The 16575-nt window shown below is 29.8% G+C and overlaps 1 protein-coding gene and 2 non-coding genes across 3 annotated transcripts; all 3 read right to left on the bottom strand.

Moving 5' to 3' along the window:
• Nucleotides 1–5847: 5847 nt before the first annotated feature.
• Nucleotides 5848–5967, bottom strand: Trnal-caa. The gene is made up of 2 exons: nt 5930–5967; nt 5848–5892 (listed from the first exon to the last, which is right to left on the bottom strand). It is a non-coding gene; the product is annotated as a tRNA-Leu (tRNA).
• A 647-nt stretch (nt 5968–6614) lies between these two features.
• Nucleotides 6615–6736, bottom strand: Trnal-caa. The gene is made up of 2 exons: nt 6699–6736; nt 6615–6659 (listed from the first exon to the last, which is right to left on the bottom strand). It is a non-coding gene; the product is annotated as a tRNA-Leu (tRNA).
• Nucleotides 6737–14624: 7888 nt separating this feature from the next.
• LOC119680373 (probable low-specificity L-threonine aldolase 2) lies at nt 14625–16254 on the bottom strand (the record flags this gene model as incomplete). Its single annotated transcript, XM_038093153.1, has 3 exons — nt 14625–15038; nt 15439–15575; nt 15842–16254. Coding segments are annotated over 3 exons (873 nt in total), but the record flags the coding sequence as incomplete, so codon positions are not given.
• Between the last annotated feature and the right edge of the window lie 321 nt (nt 16255–16575).

The raw sequence follows: 16575 nt of genomic DNA, 5'->3' as shown, positions 1-16575 counted from the left end.
GTCTTAATATTATTTCGATATTCTCAATTACATCAATTTAAATAAGACCATATCACAAGCATATATCCCTTTATAGCGGTCCTTTCGTCTGCGGTTTTAATATTCATGATTGCTTAAAATTGAACACGAGTAAACTAAATCTGATAAGTAACTTGAGTGCTTAGATAACTGAAAATAAAGTTTTTAGTATAAGATTTAATAGATTTAGATTATCAATAACATCGCCTAAGCCATGTTAGAAAAACTATTTACTTAGTTAATTCCTTGATTTAGGATCATTTTTTCATTGAGTCTTTTTTTTTTTTGAAGACTTTTACTTATTTGTTCCTATCGTAAATTTCGTGAATGTTTAAATCTTTCAGAGATTTGATATATGTATAACATATATGCGTATAAATCCAGAGATTTAACCTAATTCGTGTGAGAGCTTTATGTTTTATTCACAATCTCCTACCCGCATTTTTATCTTGACAAAGTGAAGTGAAGTATAAACTATCATGGGATAATAAGGAATATATTTAATCTTACCTAAATAGCAGTTGCTTTGCCTTTGAAAGTGATTTTTAATAGTTGAGACAATAGAGCAATGGTATAGCTTCCTTGTTGGATCACTTAATCCTATAATCGGCCTTCCCATTTAGCCACCAAGCAGTCTTGATTGTCTTGATTAGGATTTTACTTTCATTGAGTCTAAGATTTAGAAGACACTACTTAATCACAAGCACAACATGCACTTAGTGACATGTTGTTTATATGTTTTGCGATTACTGGCTCAAAAATATATATATGTGGAGTTTTGTAACCGAATGGGCTCCCACTTGACTGTTTGATTATAATGCCGTTGATTATTTGTAACAGATCCTTCAACTTCAATTGTGATTTTGCAGCTACAGGAGGTTAGGTTGGAGTGGCGGCCTTGTTTACCAAGAAAGCCCACTTGAGTTCAACAGCTACAGGAGACCGATGTAACAACTTGCTCGTTGAATCACTAATTTTAGGTCTATCATCATTTAAAGTTAGCAACTAATTAAATTTAAAGTACGGACTGATATTTTGCTTCAGTAAATTTTCAGTGATGAACGGCACTACTTAAATTCTCCAGTGTTTAGAGAGTTGAATTTTCTAAGTCGTTAGATTTATAATTTGTTCATCTATTGATGGAGAAAGAATTTTTATTACACTTTTTTCTTGCAATCATTCACTGAGTTCACCAAATAAATAGAGCTTGTTTTATTAATTTTTGTTGTCTAATTTTTACAGTATGATTATGTATTGCTTATTCCGTAGAGTGTTTTATTCTTTCTCAAAAAGTGTTCATGACCTAACCTCTTTTTCAATATTAAAGCTAAAGACAAGTTTTAATTCCAAAAGATTTAAAACTGAAAATATTTTTTTGTGAACTTTTCCAACTTATACCCAATTTTAGGAAACAATTATGAAAGTAACGTAATAAAGAAATCAATAAATTACTATAATATATTAAAGTGAAATTCAAAATCGAAGGTGCGGATTTTGGTTGTAAAGTATTTAAAATGTGAACTGAATGAGAATTATATTTCTGCTGAAAAAGAAATAGAAACAAAAATGCAGTTCTAAGATTTTTGAAATACTATTGCTTAATTATGGGTATTCACAATGGAATATTAACACGTAGTAGTGTTGCCAGACTAGCATATTATATATATTATATATAACATATTAGCATATTAGTTAATAGATTATAACACCTTTCATAATTTTTAATAAGTAATTGTCATTTTTGTGTATTCTGTTCTAATAAATAATTTTTATGGTTTTTTAACATACTTTTATACTTAAATAGGTTATTTAAAGTAACGTTAATTTTTATCTGTACTTGTGATGTACTTAAATATATACATTTGATAACGAATGGATTTCGCATCTTTTGAAATTTCTGTTATAAAACATTATAACTTAAAAATAATTAAATCAATGATTTAAGAGTCCTTAAGGTAATCATTTAACATTCTATCACATAAAAAAGTTTTAATTCGAGTAAAATAAATAAAAAATTGTTGCTTATAATATTTTTACACTCAGTGAGCAAAATGAATAAATCACGGCTTGGTAAAATGTTCCTTTAAATGCTCCTCTGCCGTGATGAGAATCATAAAATTTTACAAGGAATTTCTGTCCTTTCATTCGGTGACTGACTTTCTTCGCCTCATCGTAATAAAATTTTATGATGGCAATAAAATATTAAGAGGGTTGTTATATTTGCCAAGAAGTTAACATAGAAAAATGAAACAGAAACAAATACTCGAATAAGATAAAAAATAAGACGTATTAATAAAATAAAATAATCATAAAAAACACCACAAAATCCTAGTTCCTGCTCCGGGGTCAAGAAATGTCATTGTCAGTTGCAGTTGGATTTGTGTCATTGACCATGAATATTTCTTTCTTGAGCATAAAAACTAGATTGTTGAGTTATTTATTTCTGTTTTGTTTTATAATTTAAAAGATTTAAAAGATAAAAACAAAGATTTTATTAGTTAATTGAAATGATAGTTTAAAGATAAGCTCTCAACTTAGAGTCAGCGAAGCGTTAGAGCAGTTGAAAGGATTACAAAATAATTTATATAGTAAATTAAATAAAATTTTAGAAACTATTATTGCTTTATATATAATAAGATTAGTATCATTAAGATATTTTCATTGACTTAAGTGTATTAAAAATATTTACCTAATTTCACATCTTCAACTTAGCACTCTAGAATCAGATTTATTTAAAATTTTATAGTAATTGTAAATAATCTGGCATCATCGCCCTATACCCAAGAGAAAAATAATACATTTGTATGCCGACGTTTGTTATATTCTATTAGAATAGAATAGTAACCCATGGTGCACCAGTTCTCACTATAACAGTGCAATGTGACTATGGTAGAAAGCAGCGAGCCAGCTCCTTGAATGAACATATGATCTGTTAGATATTTTTTAATATTAATAGGAAAGAGAAGCTCCGGGCGTAGTATTCTCTTTAATATCCAATACAAAGTTACATGAGTAAAGGTTTTATGCACTTCCAAGCAGAGCCAATGCTTGATTTTCCTGAACAATTCTCATCAGAATCATCTAATTGAAATGGTAACACATAGATAAACTGTTAGATAAACTGTCAACAGCCTTAGCACAGTTCTACTGAGTACTGAGCTTTACCAGAGTTATAGGATTGAACCAGATTTTTAGCATGACAATTGCAGACTTCAATCAACTTAATCTAAAAAAAACTCAGGTTCACAGATTTGAATGGCTGATCCAAACATCGGACTTTGTGAACGCGATATTATTTTTATACAGGAAAGCGAGGCACTTACTCTGTGCCTCTGTGTCTTACTTTTTCTTTTTGAGGACTATGGATCAGAATAACTATTCGATCGAATATACAGGAATGATGAGGCACACAGTAAAGTAATCGGCTACTTTTTTTTGAAGACTATGGATCAGAATAAATATTCGATCGACTAATAATAATGTTGTCTCAAGAAAGACAGTTGGAGAGTGAATGAGCTCTAACAGTATAAATAAACAGAAGGAATCATACATTACGCTTTCCTATTTGGATGTTTTAGCTGCAGATTAACTACGTATATATATATTTTTATCGTGTCCATCGTGTATTAAAATTAATATGCGAATAAACAATTATAAATTTGTTTCCGAAATTTGGTCACCTCCAGTTAATGACTTTCTGAAGCAATCATTTATGACTGTCTTGCATGAAATTTCGTCATTTTCTTCGTTTTATTGGAAAACATATAATATAAATATGATTTATACTGAAACAATGTTTTCATCGGCTTTATAATTTTATTCATTTTGAATTTGTCAACACAAGCAGTAAAAAGCAATTTATTAACCAAGCAAAAATTCCATTTTTCAGTCCTCACAAAAGGACAACGTCACACATATGAAAGGAGCACAAATTCATAAATCATTTATAAGTACTAAGAAAGGCGAAGGCGGAGGCGACTTCAGTGTTAATAGTTGAAAAACATAAAATACATAAAATACAAATGATTGGATTTAATTTGACCCAACCTACGTTTTTTATGGAAATGATAAGAAATTTTGACTTGATTTGTTGTTTCTTTTCTTAAGACATTGGACGACAGACAGTTTTGTTAAGGAAATGTGAAGATATGAAGGATATGAAAAATTATTCTGCGGAAAAATGAAAAATAAATCAAACTCTTTTCATTATTTTTACATATATATAACTGAAACACTTTATGTGATGTAAAAATGACTTTTCAGTTAGTTATTTTGGGGTAATCCATTAGGGATAGTTGGAAATATTCATCAATACTACTATGAAAGAAGTTTCAAATGAAACTATATATTTATTATGTTAAGGCTAGTTGAGTCAAAGCACTTGAGCACTTTTACTCTCTATTAACTACGAGGTTTCTTCATAACTCCCTCTACGCCTTTACTGGATAATTGTTTATCACTTTATCAGACTGTAATGTTTTTAATATTGATTAAATAATTTATTTATTATTTAATTTTGATATTAATTCATATTGAGTCCTTATAATAGATCTATAGATCTATATCTATATCTATATCTATAGATCTAATAGATCTATATCTATCAATTAGATATTATTCTTATTAAGATGTGTTGCATAGTAGACGAGCTCTCTTCGCTTTATTAGTACTCTGTTTTTGCATGTGAAAGGCAATTAATACTTCAAAGCTATATATGCGAGAGTAATTAATAGCTATCATAATAAAATAATATTTTTCTTTAATCTTATTTACTTATGCAATAATATTATATATTTAATTAAAAACTTCTGGATATATAAATTAATCCAACTCAAAGTATTCTAGGAGCAAGTAAAGTTAATAATTTATTAAACTTACTATAATATTTTCTATTAATATTGACTATATATATTACATCAACGATGATATACGAAAGCGAAAATATGGGTGGATAAGACATACATAACATAAACCCTATGCGCATATTACGCACACTGTACTAACCTGGTAACCTCAAGGAATACGACGCAGGAGTAGAGCTAAAATAACCTGGAGGAAAACAATACTTCATGAAACTGACAAATCGTTTAAGGAATTAACACAACTGACACGAAATAGAAATTGTTCGAAGACCTTTGTTGAGTTAATATTAATAATATTATATCAATTGCAATATAACTGAAATCAATAATTTTCTTGTTATAAGGAAAATTATTAAATTGGCTAACAAATCCTTCACCGTAATAAACTAATTATTTATTAGTTTATTAAATATAAAATATATACCTAAACTATTATCTTAATATATTTAATGTGAATAGTATTATTATCTTTAAATATTAAATATTTATATTAAATATTATTATCTTTAAATATTAAATATTTATATTAAATATTATTATCTTTAAATATTAAATATTCATATTTAATATTATTATCTTTTTGATAAAAGTTTATTTGGTAGATAGGTCTCGAAAAGTTGTGGAACTACAATAACAAAAATTGTTAAAAAAAGTGACTTCTATACTAAAATAAGCACTTCTATTATAATTGGACTGCAAAATTATACAAAACTGCAACTTATATAATATATTATTAATAAAAAAGAAAAGAAATTATTTACAAAAAAATATAAAAAAATTATCTATTTATTTAACATATATTTTGAATATAATGTAATTAAATAAGAAATTTATTTTAAAATAAAAAAATAAAAAATTTCTATTTTTTATTTTATACAAAATAAGAAAAGTAATAAAAAAGTAAAAAATAATAAATAAATAAAAACAAATATTAATTTATTTAATAAAAAAAAATAAAAAAAATTCTTGTCAGAAGTGGGATTCGAACCCACGCCCTCAGAGAGGACCAGAACGCTCAGTTAAACTCACACGTGATGAGTAAGATTGCTCTTGAGTCTGGCGCCTTAGACCGCTCGGCCATCCTGACATGTAAGCTACGAATGTCAAAGTTTGTATTTAGGCAAAAGATATTTGAATATATTGTGCATACTGTAAATTTATCATAACATACATTTAGGAGTAATGCATAAAAAATGTTTCGGAACATTTGCATGACAATAGAACAAAGCAGCAACTAAATTCTTATAAAATGGTTTTTATATAGAATATATTTATGTATACGATATGAAAACTATGTATACAAATTTAATTTATTTTTTATATATATAATATATATTTATATAAAAATGAAAATAAAAAATTATAAAATAAAATAAATGTTCTAAAGCCGTGAACGAAGATTCTTATACATATTTATGTATGGAAATAAAATTTTATTTAATTTTTTAAAATTAAATATTCGAAAAAAGTAATATATACACAAAAAATAAAAATAAAAAGCAATAAAAAATAAATAATTAAAAACTAATAATAATAATAATAATAATAAAAAAATTGTATTTTGAAAGAATATCAAAAATTCTTGTTGGAAGTGGTTTACTGGATCTCGATCTCAGAGAGAACCAGAACAGAAGGTAAAATACAAAAAAAATTATGATTAAAAAAAAAATAAATAAAAAAAAAAATAAATAAAAAAGAATAGTATTTGAAAAAAAAAAAATTGCAAAAAATTCTTGTCAGAAGTGGGATTCGAACCCACGCCCTCAGAGAGGACCAGAACGCTCAGTTGAACTTACAATCGCTGTAAGTAAGATTACTCTTGAGTCTGGCGCCTTAGACCGCTCGGCCATCCTGACATATGGTGGGCCGATGCAACATTTGTCTTTTATTCTGTGTTCTTGTTACTGATAATTCATACGATCAATTGACTATATGTTAACTAAAATAGTTTTTAATAAAAACAACTTTATCAAAAATTATTTTAATTTTTCTATTAATATAAATTTGTACAATTTTCTAATTTGAAAAATGTTACAATTTTTAAATACATTTCTATTAAATATATTTCGATTTGAAAGTAGACTTTATTACAATTTTGTTTGATTCTATGAGTCATTTGTATACGATGCCCAATCTTCGGTTATATTTAAATATTCGCAAACAAAATGATTTAATCAGGCATTCCAGATACAGAGTCTAGAGTTTTCCAATGTGCTTAACTACTTTGAAGGCTTAACAGCACTGTGTTCTTAAAACATATATCGGTATAATGCGTCGTTAAACGCTCCCAAGTGCAATTCCAAGGATTTCCACCAGTACCAATTGAAGGCCTACCTTAAGATATAAATAGCATTCTCCCTAAAAGTTAGCGATAGCTATCTAACATCTCTGCTGCTTTTTGGGTCACAACATCTGATTAGAAAATGCAACTCCACATCGAATGGAAATAAATAAAATCCGTCATCTTACCCATGTAAATTTAGGTACCAACCGCAGAGATTAAAATACTACACCACAATGCTCCCATCAAGTGGCTAACCTCTTTAGATCATTACTGCCAAAGCTATTGGCTTAAGAGTCACAGTAGCAGATATGCAGCTCCGGTCAGGGGTCGCAATTGAAACTTGCTCGCTACGATTTATGCTGCAAACAGTATTGGGTGTTGCGTACTGGATTTTAGTCACCTTTTAATGCAGGCATGCCATACCCTGGCAATATTCTAACAACTCTTCCGAAGGGGTGCTTATAGACACAGACTCCAAAGTTTGTAATATAATTAACTGCAGTTAAACTTTAAAACCACGGTGCTCCTGACATACGTACCAATATAATGTGATGATAAACGTCCCCACTAGATATGTACGTTTGGATTTAGCTTCATCTTGGGAAGCTTGCCATAGTCGGTGTAATAGCATTGTGTACCAAAGATTGCTTTAGCACAAATACGCTAGACTTGAAGAACCGACTTAAAGATAGAAGTCCGCAGATACTCCACATATCATTTGACGAGTTGTGATATATGACTTATTGTTTTTCTTTCTTTTATTCTTTATTCTTAGAATTAGTATTTTTCTATCAAAAAAATTATTTGCTGAAAAATGTAACACTTAATAAAGCCGAACTCCTCTAAGCCAATTTAAAACGCATCAAGAACCATAACGAATGCTGCAGCCTACATAAATGAGTTTCGAATGAATTTCTAAATATTTGAAAATTTACAGAAAAAAACGAGAAAATGGATATCATTGAAAAGAGTGCTTAGCAGAATTTTTTCGTCAGTCACTTTTGAAACATTTTGGCAGTGGAAGTTATTACGCAACTGCAGCCACGTGCATATTCAAATAATTTTCAAAGATTGCATCTGCGTTTCCGAGCTGAGTTACGACAATGCCACAGCTTGGCATATGGGGGAAAGTTGAGATTCTCCGAAAGTTGTGTAATGAGTTCGCAAAGTTTCAGAATTTTTAGAGTTTCAGAGTTTCGGCAACAAATGCGTTAAATTTGCATAGTTTGGATACTTTAACGCTTACGATGAGTAATTACACACAAACGTTTTTTACTGCAAACTAAACATTCCATAAAGTTTCCTTTTGAGTGCCTGTGGATATAAGTAGAAATTCAAGGACTTAGTGCGGTTAACTAAGCTGCTTACAGAAACAGCTTACAAGAGCAAAAGTGCGCTCTAAAATAAATTTCATTTCTGTCAACAAAAAGTTTGTCCCAGTTATTTCTAAAAAGTCTTAGAATTTCCAACGATATATCGACTAATTTTTGATATACGTAGAATCATAATGCAAATTATTCAAGTTTTGGTTAAAATAAAAAGCTATTTATCGAAAATCAATAACAAATATCTAGTTATTAGTTATTTATTGCTTATCTACTTATAAAATATAAGTATAGATCATTTCGGATCTGTTAAGAAAGTTTTTATCAAAAATTTTTAGCGTAGCGACATCTATGAGTGTACGGTGTACGCTTTATCTACTTACGTCTTCACTTTACATTTTGCTCTGACTTGTCATTTAATGTAATGTCACTTTGCATATGTTGGTCAAATAAAAAACATGGAACAAAGATTGTTTATTAAGTACTATTATAAATTGCATAAAAGTGTATCAGAAACCTAAGATATGTTTAAAAATGTGTTCTGCAACGAATCCATGTCCCTCGCACAGGATTCCTACTAGTTTGGCAAGTGCCGTGATGGTGGAGAGGTCCTAAAAATGATAATCTTGGTTGCCGTCAAAAACCACTTGCAATGAACAAAACAACGAGCAAGTCAAAATAATTCTCTGAAGCAGTCACTAGATTCTTCGAAGAGGCTACTGAAACAGCCAATATAATTTTGATATATTAAAATAAAAAGTATGAAAAAATAATTGAAAGAAATAATAAGTACAAGGAAAGGAAGAATTGATTCAAAAAAATGTATAAAAAATATACGGAGTGGAATATATTTGGAATATGCTGAAGCTAATCAAAGAGAATAGAAGAATCATGATTTCGTCAAATTTGTCTCGTTTTGCGATATATAAATATGATAATAATTATTGACTTGGTTCACTCAATTTTATCAATATTCCATTTTTATTTTTTGGGTTATATTCTTAGGATAATTAAGATAGATAGGTTAATAAAAGTGGGGTTAAAAATTCAATAAAGAACTCTTTTTATCAATGGGGTATACTTTGAGCAAATTTGATATTGGAAAAATAAAGTCCTATCTCAATAAATAAAGATTGTTTTCCATGTCTTAGTATATGTCTAAGTTATCTGTTCTGCTGTAGGAGACAAAATTACTGAATAACTCAGAGTGATAAGAAGATTACCGCATGATGAGTTGTTGGTGGTATGATGTGTTGAATGAGCGATACCGCTCAGCGCATTAGTTACTGCTTGCGTTAGACATTAGGTACCACTATCCATTGCCATTTTGCGTTAAATAATTCTATTTGAAACGATTATCGTAAGATATCCCGTAAGATATCGTGAGATTTCTATGCCCAAATCTATTAACTATCCACTGACAACAGTAAGCTGCTGTTCAAACCGACTGAAGAGACTATTGACCGTGGCCAAACACGTTAGATTTCTATAAAGGCCAATCATGTAAAATAAATAGAATATTTATAAAAATACTAAATGTTAAAATACATGTAAGGATATAACATTACATTTGGACTATCGCAATTAAATTTTGTGTATACAAAAATGTTTAATAATTATAAGTCTGAGCATAGTTATTAATTAGTGTGGATTGAAAGTTCGATTGAAATAAATCATTTTAAGTTTACATAAGTTTAACATAAATATAAATTAAAATAAATTTAAGGCAAATAACGTAAGAACTAAATTCTAATTTGTGTTTACACATATTGGGTCTATAATAGGCAAACTAAAATGATAATGTCGTGTCAAAGATCCATATTAATCCACTTGAGCCCTCAATTATATGTATACCAACTATTGTAGTGTAATCTCTCATATTGTATTGTTAAATAATTGAAATCAAGCAGTGCCAACCATGTCATTTCTGACCATGTCAACATCTTAATTAGTTTAGTGTGAAAATTAATATCCTTTAATTGCATGAATCTTTAATATGTTTTCTTAATATTGTCCCAGATTGACTTGGACTTCACAATGCATGTTATGGTATTATGTTCGAAAACTAATATTAATATGACAGGACAAGTAATATATAATTTATATATTATTTATTTCTACAATATCCTTTCGGAGCGTATCATTAAAATACAAATTTGCAGAAATATTTTCATTTAGATCTCATAAATTTAACCAACTGAACTTACACACTTACTTACCAATTCAATTGAATCCTTCGTGGCACTGAAAATGTCCTTCGTGCAAACATTTTCTAGTGAAATTTTCTAGTGAAATTCAGAAATTTCATATTTACACTCATAAATACTAAAAATTCATATAGATGGCAAATATTTATGTGCGAGCTCAATGCTAATTGTTTTCAGGATTCCATTACATTTGTTAACAATTTTGTGCTTAAAATTTTGCATAAATTCTGTACATTTCACAAGGACATCAGGACCCCAGGACGAGTAGAGGTTGAAATGAGAGAAAGCTGACTGGGCATGGAGACGGAGGCTGGTGTGTACATCAAATGCCAGGCATTAAATTTAATGAAATTAAAATTTTGATTTTTGACTCCAATTTTACATTACATGCACATAAGCACGAAATTATGGACAAACAAAGGATAAATATTCTAAATTGTAAAATCAGGCATATTTCGGCATTCCGAGTTAATGACTTCTGTTGACAATATTCATGAGTGTAAAAACATGAAATTTATAGTGTAGCTGTTGTTTATTGTTGTTTGTTTTATTTGATAAAATGAGCTACATTCAGATACTTTTTATTAATGAAGTTGAGTTTATTAACAAAATGCGATATATTTTAGAATTTATAATGATTTCATTTAACAAACAATGCTTTTGATTATAATTGCCATAATCATTCGCTATAACGATTTAAATACACATTCATGATTATTATCATTAATGATTATTAACGTTCATTATTATTATCATGATTATTATTATTTTTGATGATTGTCAATTGATTTTGATGATAATTTGAACTGGGACGCATGCGAAATCCTTATTTGCCATTAAGTTTAGTACTCACGGCAGCGTGAATAGCAGAACTCTAATATCAATTACCAAAAATTTACTACTGCTCGAAGTAAGAAAAAAGCCATTACCACCGGTTAGATATCTTTAAGGGAATGGAATCAATGTTTACACCTGAATGCATCCGAAGTAGTTGTTTTTATGACTTCAATGATTATTGAAATTGAATGTGGGAATTTAATGTAGTTTGATAGTTTAAGTTGACAGTTAACCCAAAATAAATAAAAGAAATAATATTAAAAATAATTGAGTAAATAAGGTAAAAAAAGTCCAAAATAATACTCATTTAAAAAGGTTTCTAAATGGTTCACAGTTATAACAGAACAAAAAGATTTTAATTGAATTTTAGATAATCTTAAAGCATAAAAAAATTTAAGTCACAATTAACCTTATTGATGAGAAATAGATTAAAACGCAGCTTTAGATATATAAATATAATATAATTAATAATTAAACTATGTAGACTAGATGAATTCTACCAAACCATTTGCAAGGATGGTTTAGGCCAATATGTCAAATGCTTATCGGGCTTTTGTATTGGAGTATACAAAAAGTACTCATCATCATCATCATTTTGGCATTATAGTCCCGGATGGACCAATTCCTCCTCTACAATACGCCTCCATTCTTTTCTGCATTTCGCTTTCTTTCTATGTTGTGTTATTCTCAACGTTCATATGTTGTTTTCTACATCTTGTAGCCGTCTTCGTCGCCGTCGTCCTGTTTTTCTACTCCCCTCTGGCTTTGTCTTGAAAATTTTCTTAGTCATTTTTTCGTTACTCATTCGTAAGACGTGTCCATACTAGCTCAATCTTTGAGCTTTTATGTGTCGTGGTTTAGTTCGGCCTTCGTTCAAGACATTCAATTTGTCGTTATACCGTATACGATATGTGTCGTCTTCTAAGCACACCGGGCCAAATATTTTCCTAAGTATTTTTCTTTCGAATCTCAGTAGCAGGTTGTTGTCGCTGGATTTAAGGACCAGTGACAGTTTTATACATGCGCAACTTTTCTTCCTTTGATAGTAACGCTGATTTCATAAGCTTGATATGGGCAAAATATGCTCTGTTAGTTGTTTGAATAAGATCTTGCATTGCGTGAATTGCATCTTTAATTGTGCTTTACTTGTGTATTACCATTGTTTAAAGTAGTACTAGATATGTATTGTAGTTGTAATATTAAAAGAATAATAAAAAAAAATAAAAACAAAAAATAAAAAAAAATTAAAAAAAGAGGAAAAAGGTACTGTAGCGGATTAAGTTTTAGATAGTAAAATTTTAAAAAGTTAATCGCCATTGTGTTTAATTTACAACAAGCATCTACTGAGCAATGACAAATGTGATAAGAAGTACTCCCACACCTACTGGGCAATGACAAAGGTGATACGAAGTACTCCCAGAACTGCGAAAAGAGTCATTAAAGCTGAGAGTCAATCATCAAACAAGGATTTCTAGCCGATAGAGATCCATCAGTATGCACACTATTAGACTTATATGCTTATGAGGCATCTCACAGCATTTGCTTCGTAGTTTCTTATATAAAGTAGTTATACTTTTTTATTATATTACATACTTATATGCCATGATCATTCTCAATAATGAATTTTATATACATAACTATATAACTACATAACTAGCTCAAAAGGTGTGAGTACAAATATCACATTTTCTTCTAATGAAAGACTTTCTAAACGCCGGCTATCTCTTAATTTAATGTGAGCAATATATTTGCTGTCGAAATCAGGAACTCAACGAGGAAATCTTGTTGAGGACCTGAAATGAACAGTAATCATATTTATAACCCTTCCACTCTGAAGTTACGTCAAATTTAAGAGTAGAGATAACACAATGAACTTGCTTATGCCATTAAGATGCTTTATGTCAAGTAGTAAGTAATAAGTCTAATGAAATGAATGAAGTAGTGCTCAAAATACTATTAATATAGAGTTCAGCTCTGCGCTGAACTGTGTTTAATACCATACAGTTAGAAAACTTACTTTAGGCCGACTACATTATTTTTAACATTTAGTTAATAAATACCAACAAAGAAAAAAATTTTCTTTGATGAGAGATAATAAAAGTGCTTTTCTGATGGACTTATGTGCTTTAAAGCACAAATAATATTTTTGCAATGAAAACTATATATATTGTCACCTTTTTTTAATTAAAACAGTTGATTTATCTTAAAGTTTAATGTTGTTGCAAGTCTTGGATATGGTGTTTATATGACAAAAACTGTCCGTCATGAAATATAATATAGTAGATATCGGTTCGATTCCGTGTACAACGTATATTTAAAAAAATATATGTGGGTACTATTTAAACTAACTTAAAGCAAAGGTGTATGAATATAAACGAAGTATTAAAATAATAGTGGTGTTTAAGCCAATACATCAATAGCTTCATTTTGTATTTACTTAAGATCTAACATGAACTATAGAACTGCTTTGATATGTGTTGATATGTTATTTCAAAAAATATACTAAAACAAATTAAGTTCTGGAAATGCTACAAGATAATAGTTGAGAAATTAATGTCAGAAATAAGCGTGCTTACCTTGGCAAGTTCGTCTGCCCTGCAGTTATCTGATTTTTCCCTTTCTCCAGATGTACATTCGCAATATTTAGGTTGAACACTGACACACATAGCTAGGTTATTGAGAGAAACTCGGTATTCTCATACTATTGTAGCTGTTGCTTTTACTAGAGATTTAATAGCAGCTTGGTTGTCTGAGAAGAATGCAATATTTATATCGGGGATCTATTGCACAAAACCCAATCTAATTGCAATATTAGAAATTTATTTTGAAACAATAATTTGCGTTTTCATTCGTTGACCAATTAGCATATTCCATGATTAATTTATAATATTCAATCAAGTGATATTATTTCTTATATGTGATTATAGGTAAATAATTTAGAAAGTTATAGAAGTAAAAACAACTGATAAAATTGAGATGGAGTGTGTTATCACTCTTATAAAACATTTAAAATGATTATTATTTGAAAAAGTTATTAAATTATTTTAATTTATATCATTATGCTGATGTAATAAATTTTAAAACTCTTCTTAATTTTTAATGCAAAATTTATTAAAATTAGATACAAGTTACAATTTTTAATACATTTTTTAATGTTAAAAATTTTGCATTCAATACTGAACTTAAGCAGTGAGACTGGAATCAAATTCTTTGATGACATATGTCAGCTTTTTGATAAGCATATCAATATCCTTATCCGTATTCTGGTGATAAAATACAGCACGTGCGTATTTCCAATTGCGGGAACTCATCTGCACAACAATACCCACTTTTCCAGCCTCATCTGAGGTGACACCTTGCTCCAATTCCTCAGGTTTTATCTCCTTCAAACGTGAACAAAATTCATTTGAGGATAATTTCGGATTCAATATATCAATTAGAAGAATGTTGGTCTGTACATTTGGTAGATCAACGGTGAAGTTTGGACTTTTCAAATTGTGCACAGCTAAATAAGATGAAAAAGAAAATATTAGTTTTGAAAAATAATAATATAAAATTAAAATAAATGCATTTAAGAGCAGCGAAAATTGTTAAAGAAAATGCAATAAATTTTCTCGGTGCATAAAATGTTTTACTGCATCTAAAATGCACGCTGTACACTTTCCCACTAAATAGCGTAATGGCATCTAACAATTTTTGTAGTCACTCCTTAAAATGCAACATTTGTTGCAACTACAATTAGGTGCAGCCATTTATGTTCAGATGAGGGCTCATATCTCATGCGATGCATGAAGGCATAAGAATTGCAGTCAACAATTCACAGAAAGTCATTTCTTTCAATTGCCTGCCATTTGGAGCTTTGTTGTTGCTCATAAATATTCAAGTTGACGAAGTCGTTTACCTACCTTCAGCTACACGTTTTGTCCTTTGATGATCACCACTCAAGCGTGGCACAACTGTCTCAAGTCCCACTAAACCAGCGGCAGCCAAAATACCAGCTTGACGCATGCCACCGCCCAAAGCCTTGCGCAAACGGTGTGCTCTATAGGAAGTGAGGAAAAAAATTTTAAAAGTAAAAATACAAAACAAAAACAAAAAAAATTAGAAACGAAAAAAGAAAATGGAAAACTTTTATTTATGGAAAAACTGAGAAAAGTTAGCGGTGTAAGGTGTAAGGAAACCCGCACTGCAGTCTAAAGTTTCAATTGTTTAACAGACTTTTTCGTTCTGTTGACTTGTATTATTTTAATACATTTTAATTCAAAGCAATAAAAATATGGTAAGTGATTATAATTCAAGGGCACTCACTTTGCAATAAAAGCTTTTGAGCCCATTAACACTGAACCCACTGGTGCTGAAAGTCCTTTACTCAAGCAGTAGCAAACGGAATCAAAATCACGCGTTATACGCGCCACTGGTATTTTCAGTGCCGCTGCTGCATTGAAGATACGTGCTCCATCCATGTGCAATGCTATCGGACTGTGAGTTGCAGCAGGATCTTTGACAACTTTCACTAGCTCATTTAGCCACTCAAGTGGCAGTACTTTGCCTCCGCACATGTTATGTGTGTTCTCGACTGATACCAAGCAAGTGATGGGCTCATGGCAATCGTCATAACGAATCTTGTTTCGCAATTCACTGAGACTGAATGTACCATCGACTTCATTTTTAATTGTGGCTAATTGAACTCCTCCAATTTGTGCTGCTCCACCTGTAAAGTGAAGGATTCATAAGTTGAATATATATAAGCTGATGAGCGATTTCAGTTTTATGCAATGAATTGCTTGCGCTTTTGTGCAGGTGTAAGCGCAAATATGAATTAGGGTTCTTCATAAGTTTTCAGTTAAGATATAATGGAAATAAAATAAATTGCGTTTTAAGGTCATTTTTAAGACCATCTAAGATCAAATAGTTTCCTTTTTTTCAATTAGATATAAAAAAAAATAAAATTGGATATTAAATAAAGTATTTAAGTCTCTGTAGGATATACACAGACAACTTTATGAACAGAGGAAAATAACCTAAGACAGCTGGAGTGAGAG

Source organism: Teleopsis dalmanni, chromosome 2, assembly GCF_002237135.1.
Source record: "Teleopsis dalmanni isolate 2A chromosome 2, ASM223713v2, whole genome shotgun sequence".
Classification (NCBI taxonomy): Eukaryota; Metazoa; Arthropoda; class Insecta; order Diptera; family Diopsidae; genus Teleopsis; species Teleopsis dalmanni.
This window is presented reverse-complemented; position numbering and strand designations above follow the sequence as displayed.